Below are 26,816 nucleotides of genomic sequence, written 5' to 3'. Positions count from 1 at the left end.
GCTTGTAAGTAGAGATGTCCGAAAATATCAGACTGCAGGTATTATCGAATGATAAATGCTTTAAAATGTAATATCGTAAATTATCGGTATGTGTTTCAAAAAGTAAAATTTATGACTTTTTAAAACGCCGCTGTACGGAGTGGTACACGGCCGTAGGGAGAAGTACAGAGTGCCAATAAACATTAAAGGCACTGCCTTTGCGTGCCGGTCCAATCACATAATATCTACTGCTTTCCACAGACAAGTGAATGCAACTTTGTTAACAGCCATACATGTCACACTGAGGGTGGCCGTATAATCAACTTTAACACTGTTACAAATATGTGCCACACTGTGAACCCACACCAAAAAAGAATAACAAACAACATTTCGGGAGAACATCCGCACCGTAACACAACAGAACAAATACCCAGAATACCTTGCAGCACTATCTCTTCCAGGGCGCTACGAAATACACCTCCCCGCTACCAACCTCAACCCCGCCCACCTAAGGCTCTCTCAGGGAGAGCATATCCCAAATTCCAAGCTGTTTTGAGGCATGTGAAAAAAATAATGCACTTTGTGACTTCAATAATAAATATGGCATTTTTTTTCATAACTTGGGTTGATTTATTTTGGAAAACCTTGTTACATTGTTTTATGCATCAAGCGGGGCATCACAACAAAATTAGACATAATCATGTGTTAATTCCAAGACTGTATATATCTGTAATTAAGAGTTGGACGATATCGGAATATCGGCAAAAAAGCCCTTATCGGACATTTCTACGTGTAAGTACTCTGTACGTGTGCATTGTCGAACGTGTGCCTCTGCTTCAGCAATGTACCGTATTTTCCAGACTATAAGTCGCAGTTTTTTTTCATACTTTGGCAGGGGGTGCGACATATACTCCGGAGCGACTTATGTGTGAAATTATTAACACATTACCGTAAAGTATCAAATATTATTATTCATCTCATTTGCGGAAGAGACGGAGAAAATGTCAGCAATCGTCACATACACGTCAACCAATAAGAATTCGGCGGGGGAGGGTCATGGCAGAAGTGCATTGTGGGTCATGGAATGCTAATTGCTATATGCTATATCAGGGGTCACCAACCTTTTTGAAACCAAGAGCTATTTCTTGGGTACTGATTAATGCGAAGGGCTACCAGTTTGATACACACTTAAATAAATTGCCAGAAATAGCCAATTTGCTCAATTTACCATTAATTAATATATATATATATATATATACATATATATATATATATATATATACATATATATATATACATATATACATATATATATATATACATATATACATATATATATATATACATATATACATATATACATATATACATATATATATATATACATATATATATATATACATATATATATATATATATATATATATATATATATATATATATATATATATATATATATATATATATATATATATATATATATATATATATATATATATATATATATATATATATATATATATATATATATGTTTTGTTTGTTTTTTTCCTTTTATGGAAAGTTTTTTGTAGAGAATAAATGATGAAAAAAACACTTAGTTGAAGGGTTTAAAAGAGGACAAAACTGGAAAAAAATTAAAATTAAATTTTGAAATATAGTTAATTTTCAATTTCAACTCTTTAAAATTCAATATTCAACCGAAAAAAATGAACAGAAATACTAGCAAATTCGATTTTTTTGGGTACAATTTAAAAAATAATTTATGGAACATCATTAGTATTTTTTCCTGATTAAGATTAATTTTACAATTTTGATGACATGTTTTAAATAGGTTAAAATCCGATCTGCACTTTGTTAAAATATATAACAAATTGGACCAATCTATATTTCCAACAAAGACAAATCATTATTTCTTCTAGATTTTCCAGGACAAAAATGTTAAAAGAAATTCAAAAGACTTTGAAATAAGATTTAAATTTGATTCTAAAGATTTTCTAGATTTGTCAGAATATTTTTTGGGAATTTTAATCATAATAGCTTTGAAGAAATATTTCACAAATATTCTTCGTCGAAAAAACAGAAGCTAAAATTAAGAATTAAAATAAAATGTATTTATTATTCTTTACAATAAAAAAAAATACTTGAACATTGATTTAAATTGTCAAGAAAGAAGAGGAAGGAATTTAAAAGGTAAAAAGGTATATGTGTTTAAAAATCCTAATATCATTTCTAACGTTTTATTCTTTCTCTAAAATTGTCTTTCTGAAAGTTATAAGAAGCAAAGTGAAAAAATAAATGAATTTATTTAAACAAGTGAAGACCAAGTCTTTAAAATATTTTCTTGGATTTTCAAATTATATATGAGTTTTGTCTCTCTTAGAATTACACATTTCAAGAAAATCGAGACCAGCTAGCTAGTAAATAAATAAAATGTAAAAAACAGAGGCAGCTCACTGGTAAGTGCTGCTATTTGAGCTATTTTTAGAACAGGCCAGCGGGCGACTCATCTGGTCCTTACGGGCTTACACAGCGTTAAGGTAGGAATGATGATTTATTCCTAACTACAAGAACAAACTAATAACAGAAATACTGGCACATAGGCACTAAAGACAAAACAAACAGAACTAGCATGGAAGCTAGAATGAACAGAAAGCACTAGTATGTAAACTGGGGACAAGTAAACAAACAAAATAGCATGGAAGCTAATAGGGTGAAAAAAGATAGTTACCACAATGCGGGAAGAGAGATGTCACTAGTTGTGTGAAGCAAACTATTGTCCGAGAACGAATGACAAACAAGGGCGGTCTTAAATAAGGAGATTATTAATCAAATCAGGTGCGTGACGACAAACAAGAAACAGGTGACACTAAATGAGGAACCATGACAACAGAAACCAAACAGGAAGTGCCACCGGGAACCAAAGACGTCGAATACAACACAGGATGATAACAAAACCAGAATATGACATGGTCCAAGACGTGGACCATGACACTTATACTCCAGTGCGACGTATGTATGTTTTTCCCTTCTTTACTATGCATTTTCGGCCGGTGCGACGTATATACCGGAGCGATTTATAATCCGAATAATACGGTAAGTCTGTAAAAAAAAAAAATAATAATAATTAAATAAATAAATAGTACCGGTATGTTTTAGAGCAGGGGCGCTCACACTTTTTCTGCAGGCGAGCTACTTTTCAATTGACCAAGTCGAGGAGATCTACCTCATTCCTATTTATAATTTATATTTATTTATTTATGAAAGAGACATTTTTGTTAACAAGTTAATGGTGTTTAATGATAATACAAGCATGTTTAACACACATAGATTCCTTTCTTTCATGAAGACAAGAATATAAGTTGGTGTATTACCTGATTCTGATGACTTGCATTGATTGGAATTAGACAGTGGTGCTGATAACGTCCGCATTTTCAAATGGAGGAAAAAAAAAGTCCTCCTTTCTGTCCAATACCACATGAAAGTGGTTGGATTTGGCATTTCATTTGTCCAACTTGCATACTCGTTTTTAAACACTTTGTTATGAGAGTAGCATATGTGTGTGGCCCTTTAATGTCTGGCAGCAGGTGAGTGACGTCAGTGAGTGTGCGGGTGGGCAAGCAAGTGAGAAAGCGGTCGCTGAGGGCGGGGGAGAAATACATTGGCATCAAACTCCGTAGCTTGCTAGCTTGTGCACGCTAGCTTTCTGAGACTCTTATTTTGTTAGCACAGGCAGGATGAAACAGGTCTTTTATGGTGAAGACAGGAACTGTGCAGTCGGTCTTTAGTAGAAGCATTTAAGTCTCACCTTAAAACTCATCTGTATACTCTAGCCTTTAAATAGACCTCCTTTTGAGACCAGTTGATCTGCCGCTTCTTTTCTTTCTCCTATGGCCCCCCTCCCTTGTGAAGGGGGTCCGGTCCGATAACCATGGATGAAGTACTGGCTGTCCAGAGTCGAGACCCAGGATGGGCTGCTCGTCGGGACCCAGGATGGACCGCTCGCCTGTGTATCGGTTGGGGACATCTCTACGCTGCTGATCCGCCTCCGCTTGAAATGGTCTCCTGTGGACGGGACTCTCGCTGCTGTCTTGGATCCGCTTGAACTGAACTCTCGCGGCTGTGTTGGAGCCACTATGGATTGAACTTTCACAGTATCATGTTAGACCCGCTCGACATCCATTGCTTTCGGTCCCCTAGAGGAGGGGGTTGCCCACATCTGAGGTCCTCTCCAAGGTTTCTCATAGTCAGCATTGTCACTGGCGTCCCACTGGATGTGAATTCTCCCTGCCCACTGGGTGTGAGTTTTCCTTGCCCTTTTGTGGGTTCTTCCGAGGATGTTGTAGTCGTAATGATTTGTGCAGTCCTTTGAGACATTTGTGATTTGGGGCTATACAAATAAACATTGATTGATTGGTTGATAGAGTTTTGACAGTAGGTACGGAGTCTCTAGAAATAAAATGTGTTTCTCTGCGTCCGCCCTGTTAGGGATTTTTTTCTTCAATATGAGCTCGCAGCAGCCAGCGTCATCTCACAAGATCCTCGGCTGCCGAGAATGTCAAACAACTGACGAAAGTGAAGTCTTGGTATGATTGATGATAGCTCATTTTTATGTCTACTTTTTAATGCCTGGCTTGAGATCGACTGGCACACCCTCCGAGATCGACCAGTCGATCGCGATCGACGTAATGCCCACCCCTGTTTTAGAGGTAGTAAAGTACTGTTTTTAATTCATTAGTACCTCGATACTTTATTAATACCAGTATACCGTAGAAGCCTAATGTGTGTCTGAGGTTGGCGGATGTCTTTCTGCAGCCACTATTGTAAATGAAGTGAGACATTTTGTGAAGACAGGTCATCACGCTCGGATTGTAAAGAAGTAATAGAGTCGTAGATCTTGTAGAGCGCAGGGAAACAGACAGGCAACAATGTCTTGGATATTGTTCTAAATGTCACTTGATTGCTGCAGCCGCAAGGGACAAAAGGGACAAACCACGCTGACATTTGCTGCTGATTGGCTCGGGGAGGGGACACATCATTCATGCTTCTTTGTTCAGACGCCTGGCTTTAAGAGAGCGAAAGAGAAACGTCTCTCCTCCGGCTGTTTGGTTAACCTCGTTGCTCGAATAAATACCTGCGCCGTGGACAGAGGTGAGTAGTAACGCGCTACATTTACTCCGTTACATCAACTTGAGTAATTTTTGGGATAAATTGTACTTCTAAGAGTAGTTTTTATGCAACATACTTTCACTTTTACTTGAGTATATTTATAGAGAAGAAACGCTACTTTTACTCCGCTCCATTTATCTACAATCAGCTCGCTACTCGCTACTTTTTTTTTTTATCGATCTGTTAATGCACGCTTTGTTTGTTTTGATTTTGTCAGACACGCATTCTAAGTAGAATCTACGCATGCCTGCGTTTCACCAATCAAATGCAGTCACTGGTGACGTTGGACCAATCAAACAAAACCAGGCGGTCACGTGACCGTCACACGTCGAATCCGACCTAAAAAGGTTGAAAAACTTATTGGGGTGTTACCATTTAGTGGTCTATTGTACGGAATATGTACTGTACTGTGCAAGATACTAATACAAGTTTCAATCAATCAATCAAAAGTGTAAAGGAAAAAAGACACTTTTTATTTCAACCGTACTTCCCGTCAAAAGCCTAAAGACTGATCGCACAGTTCCTGTCTTCACAATAAAAGTGCTGCTACATCGCGCCTGCGCTAACAAAATAAGAGTCTCCGAAAGCCAGAGCATACAAGCTAGCAAACTACGGAGTTTGCCGCCAATGTATTTCTTGTAAAGTGTATAAAAACGAATATGGAAGCTGGACAAATAAGATGCAAAAAAACCAACGACTTTCATGTGGTATTAGACAGAAAACAGGAACTTTTTTTCTTCTCCATTTGAAAAAATTTGGACATTATCAGCACTATACTGTCTAATTCCAATCAATACAAGTCATCAGAATCAGGTAATACACCAACTTAAATTCTTGTATTCATGAAAGATAGGAATCTATATGTTAAACATGCATGTATATTCATTAAAACACCTTTAACATGTCAACAAAAACGGCAAAAAATATAAATTATATACTGTATATATGTTTATGTATGTATGTATATATATATATATATATATATATATATATATATATATGTATATGGTATGTGTGTGTGATCAACTCGTCTTGGTCATTTATTAAGTAATTGATTAACTTTAAAAATCTTATTTGGGTGTTACCATTTAGTGGTCAATTGTAGGGAATATGTACTGTACTGTGCAATCTAATAATACTAGTTTCAATCAATCAATCGATGAATGCCTACTGAGCCTATGGTGCTGTTGAGTTATTGTGGCTCAATTTGCCTTAATTTTTTTCATTTTCATGTTTTATTATTTAATATATATTATTGTTTTAGTTGCTTAAAAGATATTCCTGGCTATGAATTTGTTCATTGCTATTTTTATGTTTTTGTGCATTATTTGTTGCCGTAATCATTAAACGAACAGGTTACTCATGAATTACTCAGTACTTGAGTAGTTTTTTCACAACATACTTTTTACTTTTACTCAAGTAAATATTTGGGTGACTACTCCCTACTTTTACTTGAGTAATAAATCTCTAAAGTAACAGTACTCTTACTTGAGTACAATTTCTGGCTACTCTACCCATCTCTGGCCGTGGAACATTTGCACAAGCCGAGTGATATTTTACCGCCCGCTCCAAGGTATGTTTTCTCTTACCTGGCACGAGCAGACGGAGCAGCGGTCACTGTCCAGCACCCACACCTGTCCGCTGTGCTTGACCTTGTTGTCATGGATACAGTCGCCGGTGCAGTTGTGTCCGTGGGGGCAGCGGCAGTCGTAGCCTCCCTCCAGGTTGAAGCAGATGGTGTCGTTGGCGCAGGTGTTCCCGCCCGTCTTGCACTCGTTGATATCTGGGCGGGAAATAAAGGAGACGATGTCATGGCTGCCCTGCTTTATGCGTCAGACCTCTACACTGCAAAAAGCCAGTGTTCAAAAACAATAAAACAAAATACAAAAACAAGGGGTATTTTATTTGAGCTAAGCGAAATTATTGGCCAATAGAACAAGAAAAATCGGTTTGTCAAGACTTTCCAAAGCAAGTAATATTAGCTAACCTCAATGAACCCAAAAATACCTTAAAATAAGTATATTCTCACCATGTAGCCTGTAAGGACCAGATGAGTCGCCCGATGGCCTGTTCTAAAAATAGCTCAAATAGCAGCACGTACCAGTGAGCTGCCTCTATTTTTTCTATTTTATTTATTTACTAGCAAGCTGGTCTCGCTTTGCTCGACATTTTTAATTCTAAGAGAGACAAAACTCAAATAGAATTTGAAAATCCAAGAAAATATTTTAAAGACTTGGTCTTCACTTGTTTGAATAAATTAATTTATTTTTTAACTTTGCTTCTTAATACTTTCACAAAGACAATTTTAGAGAAAAAAATACAACCTTAAAAATGATTTTAGGATTTTTAAACACATATACCTTTTTACCTTTCAAATTCCTTCCTCTTCTTTCCTGACAATTTAAATCAATGTTCAAGTATTTTTTGTTTTTATTATTGTAAAGAAAAATAAATAAATTTTAATTTAAGTCTTCATTTTACCTTCTGTTTTTTCGACGAAGAATATTTGTGAAGTATTTCTTCAAACTTATTATGATTAAAATTCAAAAAAAATATTCTGGCAAATCTAGAAAATCTTTAGAATCAAATTTAAATCTTATTTCAAAGTCTTTTGAAATTCTTTTAAAATTTTTGTTCCAGAAAATTTAGAATAAATAATGATTTGTCTATGTTAGAAATATAGCTTGGTCCAATTTGTTGTATATTTTAACAAAGTGCAGATTGGATTTTAACCTTTTTAAAACATGTCATCAAAATTTTAAAATTAACCTTAATTAGGAAAAATTACTAATGATGTTCCATAAATTATTTTTTAAAAATGTTTCAAAAATTTCATATTAGCTAGTTTTTCTCTTCTTTTTTTTGGTTGAAGTTTGAATTTTAAAGAGTCGTAATTGAAGATAAACTATGTTTCAAAATTTAATTTTCATTTTTTCCCTGTTTTCTCCTATTTTAAACCGTTCAGTAAAGTGTTTTTTTCATAATTTATTCTTTACAAAAAACCTTCCGTAAAAGGAAAAAAAATGTACGACGGAATGGCAGACAGAAATACCCATATATATATATATATATATATATATATATATATATATATATGGGTATTATTTAAGTGTGTATCAAACTGGTAGCCCTTCGCATTAATCAGTACCCAAGAAGTAGCTCTTGGTTTCAAAAAGGTTGGTGACCCCTGTTCTATTGTTTCATTGAAAATAAAACAGCAAAGTCCATTTTGCTGTCATCTGGTTTTATATGAGACACAATTGTGTCAAAATAATGATTTATTTTTTTTCATCCTTGAAATAAGAAATGATTACTTTAAAGGCCTACTGAAAGCCACTACTATCGACCACGGAGTTTATATATCAATGATGAAATATTAACATTGCAACACATGCCAATACGGCCTTTTTAGTTTACTAAATTACATATTTAAATTTCCCGCAGAGTTTCTTTTTGAAAACGTCGCGGAATGATGACGCGTGTTTGTGACGTCTCGGGTTGGAGGGGACATATTAGCGCCCAGCACCACACATGGCTAAAAGTCGTCTCTTTTCATCGCATAATTACACAGTAATTTGGAAATCTGTGTTGCAGAATCTTTTGCAATTTGTCCAATTAATAATGGAGACTACAAATAAGAATGCTGTTGGTGGAAAGCGGTGGATTGCAGCTGCCTTCAGCACCGAAACACAGCCTGTGTTTCTTTGTTTTTTGTGAAGCTTTAACACGGAGCAGTCAAACGAACATGTTTCTCTACGTCAACCAGCAACTTTCTGGATTGGAAAATTGTGATATTAAGTTGGCTCTTACCGGAGACTTCAGTGGATTATGCGACTTCCTCCTGCAGCTCAAAAAGGCAGCTGTGATTTTGGCTCCTCCATTGGCTACTCTGAGAGACACTGGCGTTCACCGCAGCCATCCGACTTTCAGGTATGACTTTACAATCCCACTAAAACACTATTAAAACAGTAAGCAGATAAGGGATCTTCCTGAATTATCCTAGTAAATGTGTCTAATGTGCCGTCGCTTTTTCTTTCATCCTCGCTCAAATTAATGGGGAAATTGTCGCTTTCACGGTCCGAATAGCTGTTGCTGCTGGAGGCTCCCATTATAAACAATGTGAGGATGCGAGGAGCCCTCACACCAGTGACGTCACGCGCACATTGTCTGCTACTTCCGGTAAAGGCAAGGTTCTTTTATTACTAACCAAAAGTTGCAAAGTTTATCGTCGATGTTCTGTACTAAATCCTTTCAGCAAACATATGACAATATCGCGAAATGATCAAGTATGACACATAGAATGGACCTGCTATCCACGTTTCAATAAGAAAATATCCTTTCAGTAGGCCTTTAAAAACGTAGTTTCATACTTGTGAGTGTTGATGATACAGCTTTGCACCAGTTGATATTCTAGTTTCAAGCATGTTCTACTGAATATAGGTCATTTGTAATTTTCCTGAAGGAACTCTCCTGACGGAATAAATAAAGTACTATCTAATCTATTTTAATTTAATAACATCTCAGCACCAAGCTGTACTATTTTACTGAGATCATTTAGGACCAAAACCCTTAAAACAGGGCTCTCAGACACGCGGCCCGCGAGACGTTATTTCGCGGCCCCCACCTTAATATGAAGGTTTAATGTTAGTGCGGCCCGCAAGTTTTGTATGAAGTAACTCAGCATGACTGTTAAAAGACGACACCAATTAGTCATGTTGTCAGCGTATACCACTGGTGGTAAAATCGCTGCAAACTTGTTTGTTTGTTTGTTTGTTTGTTAATGTGTGTTTAAGTGTGTATCTTTCCAGGTACAAATTGTGTAAAAACCCCGGAGGTTCAAATAAAAATAAAAATAGGTTAAAAATAAAAATAGGTTAAAATAAAATTAAAATAGGAGAAAATGTCAAAGTGCTAAGGTGAGATAAAAGTAAAATAGATGAATAAATGAGAAGAAATCAATAAAAATGAATGCAAAATGGAATAAACTAATGCGTACGACAGAGATAATGTGGGGTATTGAAAAAGGATATGAAAAACATGTAGGCTGAAGATATACATGTATGTTTATGTATATAAATAGCGCTTTTATATATGCAAATATATATATATATATATATATATATATATATATATATATATACATATACATATACACATCTATATTAAATAATGGAACAAATAAAAACCTAGATTAATAACTATAATAACAGTTAATATGTATAAACAACTATTTGCTTTGAATATTGTTGAATAATTATTGCAAATAAGAAATATAAACAACTGGAAGAATGTACATTCTGAGTGTAAAAGTACAGACCAGTGGCATATAGACAGTTAAGTGAGTTTAAAATGTTACTTAAAAAATTACATAAACTAATACGTATAAAATTTGAATTAGGAGAAAAATAACATTAGCATTATTAAATAATCTACATAGTGAAGAACACAAAGTAAGCAAAATAAAAGTCCAATTATGATCTCGGAAATTCTCTAAGCAGAGATGGACGCACTATTGTGTCAAGCAGAAAAACAGCGAAACAAGCAGCAGAAGAGGAAATAGAAATTTTAAACTACAAATTAGCGACATGAATAATGATATACTAAAGTATATGCAACAACAAAGTACTCCAAAAGAAAAAGATAAAAGAATAAAAAAACGGAGTCACGTTGAACAAAGAAGACATCTATGTATGTCCAGACAATAAACTAATCTTACCAAAAAATCTGTATAAGTGGAGTGCAGTTTTGAGCCACAGGTGAACTCATGGCTCAACACGAGGGATATGACTAGCCTCATATAGAAGTAGTATAGAAGTACTATACTTCCTATAGTTTAATTCATATAAAAAATAAATAAATAAAACAAATTATATACAACATCTACGCATGGATTTTATTGAACTACATAAGAGGGAAGGAGAAGATTATTGTCTGGTCATAGTAGATGCATTTTAAAAGTGGGTAGAAATATTTCCTAGAGGAAAAGCAGATGTTCTAATAGTAGCAAAAGCATTATGCAAAGATTTATTAAAAATGTACAGGACATTAACATTACAAGTACAACAGGACTCACACCATTTGAAATATAGTGGAGAGACCAAGCTGAGTACACTTAGCACATTGTAAAAAGGTCATATAATAGAAAAAGTATTTGGGATTGTAGTTGTGTTATTAAAGGGATATGTTTACTAACTACAGATTCCACTGTCACACTTGTTAGCATACCATATGATGGTGTGTCAAAGTTCGATAATAATTGGTTCCTGTTTTGGCAATTAATTTGTTCCTTGTGACGGAGCAAGTAGGAAAGGCTACAAAAACTGACTGTGTTGTATGTAAAAGCCCAGACAATTACTCAAGATGAGTAAAAAAGGTTTAATTGAAGTAATGAGCAAAACAAAATTTACCTTGTAGCTAAAGAGACAAAACAGAAACCAGTATTTGATAAATATGTACAAAAAAAAAAAAAAAGCTAATTATACCTGCATTGACATGTACAACAGTTAGGAAACTTATAAGATAACTGCTTACACATAGCAAATGTATGAATATTTGGACAAGGATTGCTAACACGCCTGAACAGTTTGATATCTGAACATTGGAAAATCACTAGATGTGATGTAAACTAGCAAAGTGTTGTAGATCGAATTTTGATCGATGCAGTGGGTTTCCAAAGAAGTGTATCTGACGACTATAAATTGGTAAATCAAGTTACAGGTGGATTTGAATCATCCATCTACAGGTGGTGTACGATAAACAAGAATGTTGACAGAATAAACTACGTCCACCACAACGTACAGAGATTAAGAAATTGGTCACAGGCCGGACTTGAAGCCGTCGCTGATCAACACGCCGCCACCTCCCTTATGGCTTTTCAAAACCCTATGATGCTAGACATGTTGTTAGCGAAAAAAGGGGGCGTGTGCGCAATATTTGGTGAACAGTGTTGCATGTTCATACCAAACTACACTGATACAGAAAGTAGTCTGACCAAAGCACTGGAAGGCTTGCACACCCTTAACAGTAAAAAATGAAAGAGCATTCTGGCATAGATACATATATGTGGGACAGGTGGTTGGACGTGTTTGGCAAATACAAGTCTTTGGTATCTAGTATCTATGGCCGTGATTGCAGCAATACTGACGTTGTCTGGATGTTGTTGTATTCCCTGTCTATGTTGTCTGCTTAACCGTCTTGATTGCCACAGTGATTAGCCCAGCAGATGATAAAGCTGTTAAGATGCACTTCCTGGTGGACGACAAGGAAGATGAATCTGATGACGAGGATACCTACCTGTATGGTGTTCCTGATTTGTTTCCATAAAGGTCAGAATTATGAAGGAAAATTAATGTTGAATTCTGAGTGTAAACATAACTTGGTCCTAGGGAAATGAACCATTAACTGAAAATCGCAAGAATAAGTTATTGGGGATGAGGAAATTATGGGGAAGTTATTTGATAAACAGGAGGGAAATGTTAGAAAAATGTTGTGTAAATTATCAAAAAACATTCCGCTCTCTGAGTTTCCACTGAACAAATGAGAGCTGTCCTTGTTTGACCAAGCAAAGTCTTGGAAGATTCAGCTGTGTACGTTGGAATGCGACGGGAGGGGTTATCTATTGTCCTTAAACACCTACCGAAGCTAAATCCAGGATAAGACCGAGCCCGAGGCATCTTCTTCTTTTGTCTTCAATTTGACCGAAAACAATGTCTGTTTACATACACCCCATTTCTGTTGTGACATGTGTTGTTGTGTAAACATTGAATATCTAAATAAAAGAGGAGGCGTGAACCGTTTTCGTCAGAGTGTGGTGCAGGGCTGTACAAAGTGTAAAGTGGCCATGTCTCTCCTCAAGATCTGAGTCCAAATTTAATTCTGTCTCTGTTTGATTCTTTGCCTTTATTCTTGTTTGAAAGATGTCATCAGTGTTTGAACCTGACAGTGCCATTATATCGACATAGTAATATGCGCTCAGCATTACATTTCTTGAAACCAGCAAACTTATACTAAAAACCAATGAATTGTTCTTAATGAAAAGGCAACAAGGCAACCGCTTGTTACTCTCGGTGTCTACAAGCTGCTCAGGCAAATCATATTGTCTAAAAATGCATTTTTCCATTGATAACATGACATTATCGCGCCATGTGCGTGCTCTTTCAGTCAATTAGTGCGCAAGGAATATATATATATATATATATATATATATATATATATATATATATATATATATATATATATATATATATATATATATATCCATCCATCCATCCATTTTCTACCGCTTATTCCCATATATATATATATATATACATATATATTTTTTATTTTATTTATTTATTTATTTTTTTTTTTATTTTTATTTTTTATTGTTTTAAATTGTAATTTTTAAGAATTTATTTGAATGTGCATTAACTATTTATGTTCAAAACTGTTTTAAATGTCAAATGTAAATGTTTAAATAGTCAGTTTACTGTACTGTGCCAACTGTACTACCACATGAGTTTGTATGTTCTATTGTTTCATTGAAAATAAAAGAGCAAAGTCCATTTGACTGTCATCTGTTTTTATATGAGACAATTGTGTCAAAATAATGATTTTTTTTCATGCTTGAAATAAGAGATTATTACTTCAAAAAAATAGTTTTATACTTGTAAGTGTTGATGACACAGCTTTGCAACAGTTGATAATCTAGTTTCAAGCATGTTTTACTCAATATATGTCATCAAATCTCAGCAACAAGCTGTAATATCTTACTGAGATCATTTAGGACCAAAACCCTTAAAACGATTAAAACACTAACATAAAATCTGCTTAGTGAGAAGAATTATCTTATCAGACAGAACATAAGCAAATATCACCCTTATTTGACATATTTAATCTTACTTAGATTTCAGTTTTTGCAGTGTAGGATGGGGACAGTCCATGTAGACATCTAAATACCAAGAGTAGTATTTCATTACTGAGCCGAAAGGACCGGGGTTATAGTGCCATGAAAAAGGTTTTTTCCCCCTGTCTAAAATTATTATTATGGTTTTAACGTACCGTATATCCTTGAATTGCCGCCGGGGCGCTAATTGATTTAAAACCTCTTCTCAGTCCTGCGCTTACCAAAGGCATGCGGTAAAAGTAAGCATGCGCTAATTATTTTAAAACCTTTTCTCACTCCGGTGCTTACCAAAGGCATGCGGTAAATTTAGGCACGCGGTAAATTTAGGCCTCAATCAATCATCAATCAATGTTTACTTATATAGCCCTAAATCACTAGTGTCTCAAAGGGCTGCACAAACCACAACACAAACCACTACGGTAGGCCCTCCCTCCCTTGTGGAGGGGGTCCGGTCCGATGACCATGGATGAAGTACTGGCTGTCCAGAGTCGAGACCCAGGATGGACCGCTCGCCTGTGTATCGGTTGGGGACATCTCTACGCTGCTGATCCGCCTCCGCTTGAGATGGTTTCCTGTGGACGGGACTCTCGTTGCTGTCTTGGATCCGCTTGAACTGAACTTTCGCGGCTGTGTTGGAGCCACTATGGATTGAACTTTCACAGTATCATGTTAGACCAGCTCGACATCCATTGCTTTCGGTCCCCTAGAAGGGGGGGGGGGGGGGGGGGGGGGGGGGTGGGGGGAGGGGATTTGCCCACATCTGAGGTTCTCTCCAAGGTTTCTCATTGTCAGCATTATCACTGGCGTCCCACTGGATGTGAATTCTCCCTGCCCACTGGGTGTGAGTTTGCCTTGCCCTTTTGTGGGTTCTTCCGAGGATGTTGTAGTCGTAATGACTTGTGCAGTCCTTTGAGACATTTGTGATTTGGGGCTATATAAATAAACATTGATTGATTTATGATAGGCCCACACCAGGGCATAAGGCCTGCGCTTAAAAATTTGAGTGTGATGTAAGGATACCATCATTAAAAGCACATTTAATTAAAAAAAAAACGTTAGTGTACGGTAGCCTGTAAAGGACTGTATTTTACGTTGGGGGGGATACTCCAATTATTCACTATTTACCCAATAAATAGTGAGAGGAGACGGCTTATATAGTTCAACAATTTACTATATACACCTCATAAACATACAATAACCCGACAATAATAAAAACACATTAATTACTCTCATACACTCGTCCCCACTCACATGCTACCTCCCCAACTCGCGCTGTCCACTTCCCTCGCAGCAATGTAGCCACGATAGCACACAACTAAACTCTTTATAATGTTCCACACTCGCTCTCCAAATAGTAAACAGTCACAGAGGAGAGGGTCTCTTTAACAAACTTAACTAATACGTGACCAAACCTGCCGTTCGTGAAGTCACTGTGCAGCAAACAAACACACGTGCGAGCTGCTGTTAGCACACCCGTCCCATCTACTGGCAACGTGAGCGCCCAACATCCTAAACTTTAACGAGTGCAACTTATAAACTGTCACTTATACAGTAAAACACTGAAATAGGAAGCTTACTGTGGTTATTTCTCTGAACTGCAACCGTGGTGAACTATCTCCCGTGTAGTATTACCGACCCTACGTTGCTTGTTATTGCCAGAGCTCTTCTAACACTTTGTTTATCGTGCAGGTGTTGTGCCGAATTCTGCACCCCCGCCGTAAAATGCACCCCCTGTCGGGAGCGCGCTTACGTCACTCGGTTGCATCACCCGTCTCGAAAAGTAGCTAAACTCGGCTAAAATCGCCTCTTTCGGCATAAAAATGTACATAACAAGGTGAATAATCCAAGTTGTCTTTACTTTGGATATATTAATGGATGGATTAATTGTGATTCTTCAATGATTTCGCCGTCATTGCCTTTAATGATTTCGTCGTCATTCAGGTGGGTACATCGCCTCTTTCGGCATAAAAAAAGTACATAACAAGGTGAAATAATCCAAGTTGTGTTTACTTTGGATTTATTAATGGATGGATTAATTGTGAGCCTTTAATGATTTCGCCACCATTCAGATAAGGCGAAACAATAACCATTTAGTATAGGAATATTTGCTGTCCCGAAAATGTATTGAAGTATTGTATTAAAGAATATATACACCAAAGTAAGCCTCTATATGTACTTTTTTAGAGACATCAAGGAGAACGAATGTTTGCTGCTTCACTCGACGGGATCCAATACATGTATTTTAAAAATATGACATTTTCTTTAACTGTAAGAAGCTCATGGGTGGATGGATGAATACATTAATAAATGAATGCATCTGATACCTATCGTTGTTTTGATTTTAAGAATTTTCAAACTGAACATTCACAAATAACTTTACCAAAAGTACCCGAAATACCAGAGATGGAGTTATGGTGGGGGTGCATTTTCAGTGAAGAGTTGATTCCAGCTGCCTGAACATCCATCTATCTCTGGCTAGGATGGTCGTAGAGACATGAAACTCACCCTGGTGACTCATCCTTACCCCATCTGTATACTGTGAAAACCATGTGATGATTGGACCTCCACAGGCGGAGTTAGGGGGGGGTGCATTTTCAGGCAGCACCAACAGCCCACCTGCCGGAAAATGCATCCCCTAGCTATCTCTGGCTAGGATGGTCGTAGAGACATGAAACTCACCCTAGTAACTCATCCTTACCCCATCTGTATACTGTGAAAACCATGTGATGATTGGACCTCCACAGGCGGAGTTAGGGGGGGGTGCATTTTCAGGCAGTACCAATATCTCTGGCTAGGATGGTCGTAGAGACATGAAACTCACCCTGGTGACTCATCCTTACCCCATCTGTATACTGTGAAAACCATGTGATGATTGGACCTCCACAGGCGGAGTTAGGGGGGGGTGCATTTTCAGGCAGCACCAATATCTCTGGCTAGGATGGTCGTAGAGACATGAAACTCACCCTGGTAACTCATCCTTACCCCATCTGTATACTGTGAAAACCATGTGATGATTGGATCCCCACAGGCGGAGTTAGGGGGGGGTGCATTTTCAGGCAGCACCAATATCTCTGGCTAGGATGGTCGTAGAGACATGAAACTCACCCTAGTAACTCATCCTTACCCCATCTGTATACTGTGAAAACCATGTGATGATTGGACCTCCACAGGCGGAGTTAGGGGGGGGTGCATTTTCAGGCAGCACCAATATCTCTGGCTAGGATGGTCGTAGAGACATGAAACTCACCCTGGTAACTCATCCTTACCCCATCTGTATACTGTGAAAACCATGTGATGATTGGACCCCCACAGGCGGAGTTAGGGGGGGGTGCATTTTCAGGCAGCACCAACAGCCCACCTGCCGGGAAATGCACCCCCTAGCTATCTCTGGCTAGGATGGTCGTAGAGACATGAAACTCACCCTAGTAACTCATCCTTACCCCCTCTGTATAGTGTGAAAACCATGTGATGATTGGACCTCCATAGGCGGAGTTAGGGGGGGGTGCTTTTTCAGGCAGCACCAATAGCCCCTCTAAACTCTCTCCCTTTGTTTATAATGCCAATTTTTTGCTGGATTTAGTCTCTATAAACTCCAAGGAAAACAATACCCGGCTGGGGACAATTTTTGAAATCGGTCTCCAAACTAAGGCATGCGGGCCGAAAGCGGCCCGCCGACGTCCAAAATCCGGCCCCTGGATTTTTATTCATGTTTTGAATTTTTGGGACATGGGGGACTTGTGGGAATCCATCCCAGGTAAGATTTTTGAACATTTTGAGGACTTTTGCCTACTTTCCCAACTTTCCCCCCCACTTCCAGTGTGACTTTGCGGTGTGCGCTATGGACATGCTGGGCATCCCTTGACTCGGGTGGCCAGCTGCGGGACTTGTGTGATTGATTTTTTAAAACTTTGAGGACTTTTGCCTACTTTCCCAGCTTTTCCCCCACTTCCAGTCAGTTGTGGTGTATCGCTATACATGGGCTATTATTAGGAAGAGGCGTTTATTTGGTAATATACAGTATATATATATATATACAGTATATATATATATATATATATATATATATATATATATATATATATATATATATATATATATATATATATATATATATATATATATATATATATATATAAATCACTTAGATTTATATATATATATATATATATATATAAATCACTTAGATTTATATATATATATATATATATATATAAATCACTTATATATATATATATATATATATATATAAATCACTTAGATTTATATCGCGCTTTTACCACCACCAGGTGTGAATGAATGTCGGGTCCCACTTCTCTGTGAGCGCTTTGAGTGTTTATAAAAGCGCGATATAAATCTAAGTGATTTATATATATATATATATATATATATATATATATATATAAATCACTTAGATTTATATATATATATATATATATATAAATCACTTATATATATATATATATATATATATATATATATATATAAATCACTTAGATTTATATCGCGCTTTTATAAACACTCAAAGCGCTCACAGAGAAGTGGGACCCGACATTCATTCACACCTGGTGGTGGTAAGCTATATCTGTAGCCACAGCTGCCCTGGGGTAGCCTGACGGAAGTGTGGCTGCCAGTTTGCGCCTACGGCCCCTCCGACCACCACTAATCATTCATTCATCATTCATTCACCAGTGTGAGCAGCACCGGGGGCTAGGGGGAAGTGTCCTGCCCAAGGCAGTGATTTTTTTTGGATGTCAATAGGTGGGAAGCGAACTTGAAACTCTCAGGTTTCTGGCCGGCCGCTCTACCCACTACGCCATGCCGCGCCTATATATATATATGTATATATTACACACACACATTGTTGTATATATACATATAAATATGTATACATATATATATGTATACATATATATATGTGTATATATATCACGATGTGTGTATATATATATATATATATATATATATATATATATATATATATATATATATATATATATATATATATATATATATATGTATACATATTTATATGTATATATACAACAATGTGTGTGTGTAATATATACATATATATATATAGGCGCGTAATGGCGTAGTGGGTAGAGCGGCCGGCCAGAAACCTGAGAGTTTCAGGTTCGCTTCCCACCTATTGACATCCAAAAAAAATCACTGCCTTGGGCAGGACACTTCCCCCTAGCCCCCGGTGCTGCTCACACTGGTGAATGAATGATGAATGAATGATTATATGTATACATATTTATATGTATATATACAACAATGTGTGTGTGTAATATATACATATATATATACAGGCGCGTAATGGCGTAGTGGGTAGAGCGGCCGGCCAGAAACCTGAGAGTTTCAGGTTCGCTTCCCACCTATTGACATCCAAAAAAAATCACTGCCTTGGGCAGAACACTTCCCCCTTGCCCCCGGTGCTGCTCACACTGGTGAATGAATGATGAATGAATGATTAGTGGTGGTCGGAGGGGCCGTAGGCGCAAACTGGCAGCCACACTTCCGTCAGTCTACCCCAGGGCAGCTGTGGCTACAGATATAGCTTACCACCACCAGGTGTGAATGAATGTCGGGTCCCACTTCTCTGTGAGCGCTTTGAGTGTTTATAAAAGCGCGATATAAATCTAAGTGATTTATATATATATATATATATATATATATATATATATAAGTGATTTATATATATATATATATATATATAAATCTAAGTGATTTATATATATATATATATATATATATATATATATATATATATAAATCACTTAGATTTATATCGCGCTTTTATAAACACTCAAAGCGCTCACAGAGAAGTGGGACCCGACATTCATTCACACCTGGTGGTGGTAAAAGCGCGATATAAATCTAAGTGATATATATATATATATATATATATATATATATATATATATATATAAATCACTTATATATATATATATATATATATATATAAAAGTGATTTATATATATATATATATATATATATAAATCTAAGTGATTTATATATATATATATATATATATATAAATCTAAGTGATTTATATATATATATATATATATATATATATATATATATATATATATATATATATATATATATATATATATATACTGTATATTACCAAATAAACGCCTCTTCCTAATAATAGCCCATGTATAGCGATACACCACAACTGACTGGAAGTGGGGGAAAAGCTGGGAAAGTAGGCAAAAGTCCTCAAAGTTTTAAAAAATCAATCACACAAGTCCCGCAGCTGGCCACCCGAGTCAAGGGATGCCCAGCATGTCCATAGCGCACACCGCAAAGTCACACTGGAAGTGGGGGGGAAAGTTGGGAAAGTAGGCAAAAGTCCTCAAAATGTTCAAAAATCTTACCTGGGATGGATTCCCACAAGTCCCCCATGTCCCAAAAATTCAAAACATGAATAAAAATCCAGGGGCCGGATTTTGGACGTCGGCGGGCCGCTTTCGGCCCGCATGCCTTAGTTTGGAGACCGATTTCAAAAATTGTCCCCAGCCGGGTATTGTTTTCCTTGGAGTTTATAGAGACTAAATCCAGCAAAAAATTGGCATTATAAACAAAGGGAGAGAGTTTAGAGGGGCTATTGGTGCTGCCTGAAAAAGCACCCCCCCCTAACTCCGCCTATGGAGGTCCAATCATCACATGGTTTTCACACTATACAGAGGGGGTAAGGATGAGTTACTAGGGTGAGTTTCATGTCTCTACGACCATCCTAGCCAGAGATAGCTAGGGGGTGCATTTCCCGGCAGGTGGGCTGTTGGTGCTGCCTGAAAATGCACCCCCCCCTAACTCCGCCTGTGGGGGTCCAATCATCACATGGTTTTCACAGTATACATAGGGGGTAAGGATGAGTTACTAGGGTGAGTTTCATGTCTCTACGACCATCCTAGCCAGAGATATTGGTGCTGCCTGAAAATGCACCCCCCCCTAACTCCGCCTGTGGAGGTCCAATCATCACATGGTTTTCACAGTATACATAGGGGGTAAGGATGAGTTACTAGGGTGAGTTTCATGTCTCTACGACCATCCTAGCCAGAGATATTGGTGCTGCCTGAAAATGCACCCCCCCCTAACTCCGCCTGTGGAGGTCCAATCATCACATGGTTTTCACAGTATACATAGGGGGTAAGGATGAGTTACTAGGGTGAGTTTCATGTCTCTACGACCATCCTAGCCAGAGATATTGGTGCTGCCTGAAAATGCACCCCCCCCCTAACTCCGCCTGTGGGGGTCCAATCATCACATGGTTTTCACAGTATACAGATGGGGTAAGGATGAGTCACCAGGGTGAGTTTCATGTCTCTACGACCATCCTAGCCAGAGATAGCTAGGGGATGCATTTTCCGGCAGGTGGGCTATTGGTGCTGCCTGAAAATGCACCCCCCCCCCTAACTCCGCCTGTGGAGGTCCAATCATCACATGGTTTTCACAGTATACAGATGGGGTAAGGATGAGTCACCAGGGTGAGTTTCATGTCTCTACGACCATCCTAGCCAGAGATATTGGTGCTGCCTGAAAATGCACCCCCCCCTAACTCCGCCTGTGGGGGTCCAATCATCACATGGTTTTCACAGTATACAGATGGGGTAAGGATGAGTTACTAGGGTGAGTTTCATGTCTCTACGACCATCCTAGCCAGAGATAGATAGATGTTCAGGCAGCTGGAATCAACTCTTCACTGAAAATGCACCCCCACCATAACTCCATCTCTGGTATTTCGGGTACTTTTGGTAAAGTTATTTGTGAATATTCAGTTTGAAAATTCTTAAAATCAAAACAACGATAGGTATCAGATGCATTCATTTATTAATGTATTCATCCATCCACCCATGAGCTTCTTACAGTTAAAGAAAATGTCATATTTTTAAAATACATGTATTGGATCCCGTCGAGTGAAGCAGCAAACATTCGTTCTCCTTGATGTCTCTAAAAAAGTACATATAGAGGCTTACTTTGGTGTATATATTCTTTAATACAATACTTCAATACATTTTCGGGACAGCAAATATTCCTATACTAAATGGTTATTGTTTCGCCTTATCTGAATGGTGGCGAAATCATTAAAGGCTCACAATTAATCCATCCATTAATAAATCCAAAGTAAACACAACTTGGATTATTTCACCTTGTTATGTACTTTTTTATGCCGAAAGAGGCGATGTACCCACCTGAATGACGACGAAATCATTAAAGGCAATGACGGCGAAATCATTGAAGAATCACAATTAATCCATCCATTAATATATCCAAAGTAAAGACAACTTGGATTATTCACCTTGTTATGTACATTTTTCTGCCGAAAGAGGCGATTGAATGACGACGAAATCATTAAAGGCAATGGCGGCGAAATCATTAAAGAATCACAATTAATCCATCCATTAATATATCCAAAGTAAGGACAACTTGGATTATTCACCTTGTTATGTACATTTTTATGCCGAAAGAGGCGATTTTAGCCGAGTTTAGCTACTTTTCGAGACGGGTGATGCAACCGAGTGACGTAAGCGCGCTCCCGACAGGGGGTGCATTTTACGGCGGGGGTGCAGAATTCGGCACAACACCGGCGGAAACGGAACTGCCCGTAACCATAGCAACCGGAAACCATAGCAATCGAAGCCACAGCAACGGTTAAACAACTTAAAAAAACACATTTTACCTTTCCAAACGACACATATGAAATAGAAATACATAATAATAATTAAACCCTCAACAGAAACGATCTCCTATTTGTAGAACTAAAGGAACAATTACATAAATATGCAATCCTTCAGAACAGTTCATATGTAGCATAAAAAATGCAAATTGCCTTAAAACGCCACAACACTCAGTCACCGTACGTAAGTACCCAAAATAAAGACTCAACATTCATATAAATTCAATCGGATCGGAAACATTGGAGGAAACGGGATTAAAACCGTGGATTAAAGAGTGCATCGTGAGATCGACAGGCGGATCGGTGCGGCGTCTTCAGTAATGCGGACGTTGTACCGATCCGTTGTGGTGAAGAAGGAGCTGAGCCGGAAGGCAAAGCTCTCAATTTACCGGTCGATCTACGTTCCCATCCTCACCTATGGTCATGAGCTTTGGGTCATGACCGAAAGGATAAGATCACGGGTACAAGCGGCCGAAATGAGTTTCCTCCGCCGTGTGGCGGGGCTCTCCCTTAGAGATAGGGTGAGAAGCTCTGCCATCCGGGAGGAACTCAAAGTAAAGCCGCTGCTCCTCCACATCGAGAGGAGCCAGATGAGGTGGTTCGGGCATCTGGTCAAGATGCCACCCGAACGCCTCCCTAGGGAGGTGTTTAGGGCACGTCCAACCGGTAGGAGGCCACGGGGAAGACCCAGGACACGTTGGGAAGACTATGTCTCCCGGCTGGCCTTGGAACGGCTCGGGTTCCCCCGGGAAGAGCTAGACGAAGTGGCTGGGGAGAGGGAAGTCTGGGCTTCCCTGCTTAGGCTGCTGCCCCCGCGACCCGACCTCGGATAAGCGGAAGAAGATGGATGGATGGATGGATGGGATTAAAACCGGATGCTAACCGCCCATAGAAAATACATGGGTACGGCTAGTTGCTACTATTAGCAAACAAATTCACTTACCAACTCGGCTTAATATCTTATCATCGCCACATTCTCTCATCGCAACTCGGCCCTGATGGTCGGCACCTATAAGTTTCCAATTAGTTGTAAAATGTTGGACGGTTGTTTTTACGATTTGCAGGCAAACGACAACTTTAAAACACACCTGCTTCAGATGTCCCCAGGCTTAGCCACCGCACCTGGCAGCCATCTTGGAACGCTTGATTATATAGAGCGCGATAGGCTGCATTGGGTCACGTGAGCGCCTGTGTTAAACTCGCAGGATTAAACGTGGAAACGGCGCTGGTAAAATGAGGGGATGCCATGATAGGAAATATGGCTTATTTCCCACCCGTGTTACACACTCGTGATGTGACGAGTTTCACCCGGCGGTAAACCGAGGCATGCGCTAATTATTTTGCTAAACAAGTTTGACCCGGCAGTAATTGTAGGCATGCGCTAATTCTAAGCATGCGCTAATTATTTTGCAAAACGAGTTTGACCTGGCGGTAAAACGAGCCATGCGGTTAACATATACCCGGCGGCAATTCAAAGAAATACGGTATTCCCGTTTTTAATGTTTAAAACCATCAAAAATGTGAGACAAAGAAAACCTAAGAAAAAAGAAAATGCAGTTTTTAATGATTATTTAATGTTTTAGCAGAAAAAAAGATATCTGAACCTACCTGGACTATTAGTGATGTCCCGATACTAATATTTTGGTATCGGTACCAAAATTATTTCGATACTTTTTGGTACTGATCGGTACTTTTCCAAATAAAGGTGACCACAAAAAATGTCGTTATTGGATTTATCTTAACAAAAAAATCTTAGAGGACAATAAACATGTTTTTTATTGAAAGTGTGTCCTTTAATAAACTAGTGAACGTACTAGACAACCTGTCTTTTAGTAGTAAGTAAACAAACAAAGACTTCTAATTAAAGATGTCCGATAATATCTGCCTGTCGATATTATGGGCCGATAAAGCAGGGGTCGGGAACCTTTTTGGCTGAGAGAGCCACAAGGCCAAATATTTTAAAATGTATTTCCGTAAGAGCCATATAATATTTTTTTTTAACACTGAACACAAATAAATGCGTGCATTTTTAAGTAAGACCAACATTTCTAGAGTATAATAGGTCTCTTATTCTTTGTAATAACATTATTATTCTGAAGCTAACTGTGGAGGGGGCGTGGCCTGCCGGCCTGCAGTGAACTGGGGTGTGGCAGGACCGGCCTCTGAATAAGCGACAGGTGCTTAAATGGCCCACCTGGGCCTTGTTATCTAATCACTTGTCGCTCTGTTATAAGCAGCAGCCAGGAGGAGAGACGGAGTTGGGGCTGGAGCCAGAGTGCGAGCGAAAACGAAAGAGAAAAAGACAATTGCTGGAAAGCAACTGAGAGACTTATTGAAAAATAAAATATTGTAACCCTGAAACAGTCTCTCATGTCGGTGCTTGGTGGTCTGAAGAACCCCCAGGAGGGCAAGCCCCACACTAACCAATAATAAATAAATAACTTCTTACCATTAACGCAACTTTTTGAACAGATGCGGTAGAAAACGGATGGATGGATTAAAAATGCATGAGAATGTTTTATATTTTAAACATTATTTTTAACACTGTGATTACAAGTGGAATTGTTCATTATTTATCGTGTTAAGCAATGCCAGCTCATATTTAACCGAGAGCCAGATGCAGTCATCAAAAGAGTCACATCTGGCTCCCGAGCCATAGGTTCCCTACCCCTGCTTTAAAGTGTAATATCAGAAATTATCGGTATCAGTTTCAAAAAGTAAAATGAATTACTTTTTAAAACGCTGCTGTACGCAGTGGTACACGGACATAGGGAGCACTACAGAGCAGTTGCGTCTCCCAGCCAGCAGCCCTTCCCCCACCCCCTCTCTGCCACACAACACAGGAGTTGACGACTGTGCAGCACAAGAGGTTTACTGGCAACTCTTGATGACCTCATCACACCGCGCGAACGTAGCATAACAACAACAAGAGTGTGTTGTTGCCGGTGCTGTAGCCGTGGTTAACAAGCGAGCTCGCTCGGTGACAGACTAACGACACTATGTCTATGGTTTGGGATTATTTTAAAGCAAGGGTGCCCATTACGTTGATCGCGAGCTACCAGTCGACCGCGGGGGGTGTGTCAGTCTGTATGGACTCTGTATGGACTAAATACAGAGTCTCGGAAAACTGGCGTGCACAAGCGATCCCTCAGAAAGCTGGCGTGCACATCACTTGTGCACGCCAGCTTTCCGAGACTCTTATTTTGTTAGCGCAGGTAGCATGAAGCAGGGCTTTTATTGTGAAGATAGGAAATGTGCAGTCGGCCTTTAGAGTTTTGACGGAAGGGACGGCGCGAGAGTATGTTGAAATAAAAAGTGTTTCTCGCCTTCCTCTCTGTCATTTTTTCATAATAATGAACTGGCAGCAGCCAGCGTCATCTCACAAGACCCTCGGGTGCCGTGAATGTCAATCAAGCAAGCTACGGAATTTGCCGCCAATGTTTTTCTTGTAAAGTGTATGGAAGCTGGATGAATTAGATGCCAAAAACCAACCACTTTCATGTGGTATTGTACAGAAAGGACAACTTTTTTTCTCCTCCATTTGAAAATGTGGGCGTTATCATCATTACTGTCTGATTCCAATCAATGCAAGTCATCAGAATCAGGTAATACACCAACTTATATTCTTGTCTTTGTGAAAGAAAGACATCTACATGTGTTACACATGCTTGTATTATCATTAAACACATTTAACTTGTTTACAAAAATGTCTCTTTCATAAAAAAATAAATATAAATGATATATATAAATGAGGTAGATCCCCTCGAGTTGGTCAATTGAAAAGTAGCTCGCCTGCAGAAAAAGTGTGGGCACCCCTGTTTTAAAGTGTCTCTGAGGGTTAAAAAAAACTGGCAATTTGCAAAGACTGCAAAAAGTTGGTTATGCGAGGGGGAAATAGGATGTCTTCCTTTAATACGAGCAATTTGATCTCCCACCTTTTCAAAAATCGTAAAGAGATACACGATGAATGCAAGTGGAAGATGGATGAAAAGCAAACACCTAAAAAGAGTAGTACCACACAGTCTTGCACTAAATGATTACTATGTTATTGCTTACTTTATTACTCTCTTGGTACCGGTACCAATATTTTGGT

The 26,816-nt window shown here is 38.3% G+C and overlaps 1 protein-coding gene and 2 long non-coding RNA genes across 3 annotated transcripts in view; 1 reads left to right on the top strand and 2 right to left on the bottom strand.

Annotated features, from left to right (window-relative positions):
- The window catches only part of LOC133563738 (protein kinase C-binding protein NELL2-like), a 142,336-nt gene that overhangs the window by 1,760 nt on the left and 113,760 nt on the right, over window positions 1-26,816 (bottom strand). Inside the window, exon 5 of the mRNA XM_061918036.1 lies at window positions 6,736-6,929. Coding sequence (XP_061774020.1) covers window positions 6,736-6,929 — 194 coding nt within the window. The remainder of the gene's footprint in view (window positions 1-6,735; window positions 6,930-26,816) is intronic.
- LOC133562903 (uncharacterized) lies at window positions 15,731-16,354 on the top strand. The gene is made up of 2 exons (XR_009808939.1): window positions 15,731-15,974; window positions 16,218-16,354. It is a non-coding gene; the product is annotated as an uncharacterized LOC133562903 (long non-coding RNA).
- LOC133562904 (uncharacterized) lies at window positions 21,860-22,630 on the bottom strand. The gene is made up of 2 exons (XR_009808940.1): window positions 22,239-22,630; window positions 21,860-21,996 (listed from the first exon to the last, which is right to left on the bottom strand). It is a non-coding gene; the product is annotated as an uncharacterized LOC133562904 (long non-coding RNA).

The sequence above is a fragment of the Nerophis ophidion genome, linkage group LG12 (assembly GCF_033978795.1).
Source record: "Nerophis ophidion isolate RoL-2023_Sa linkage group LG12, RoL_Noph_v1.0, whole genome shotgun sequence".
NCBI lineage: Eukaryota > Metazoa > Chordata > Actinopteri > Syngnathiformes > Syngnathidae > Nerophis > Nerophis ophidion.
Note: the sequence above shows the minus strand (reverse complement) of the source record. Positions and strands in the feature narration are given on the sequence as shown.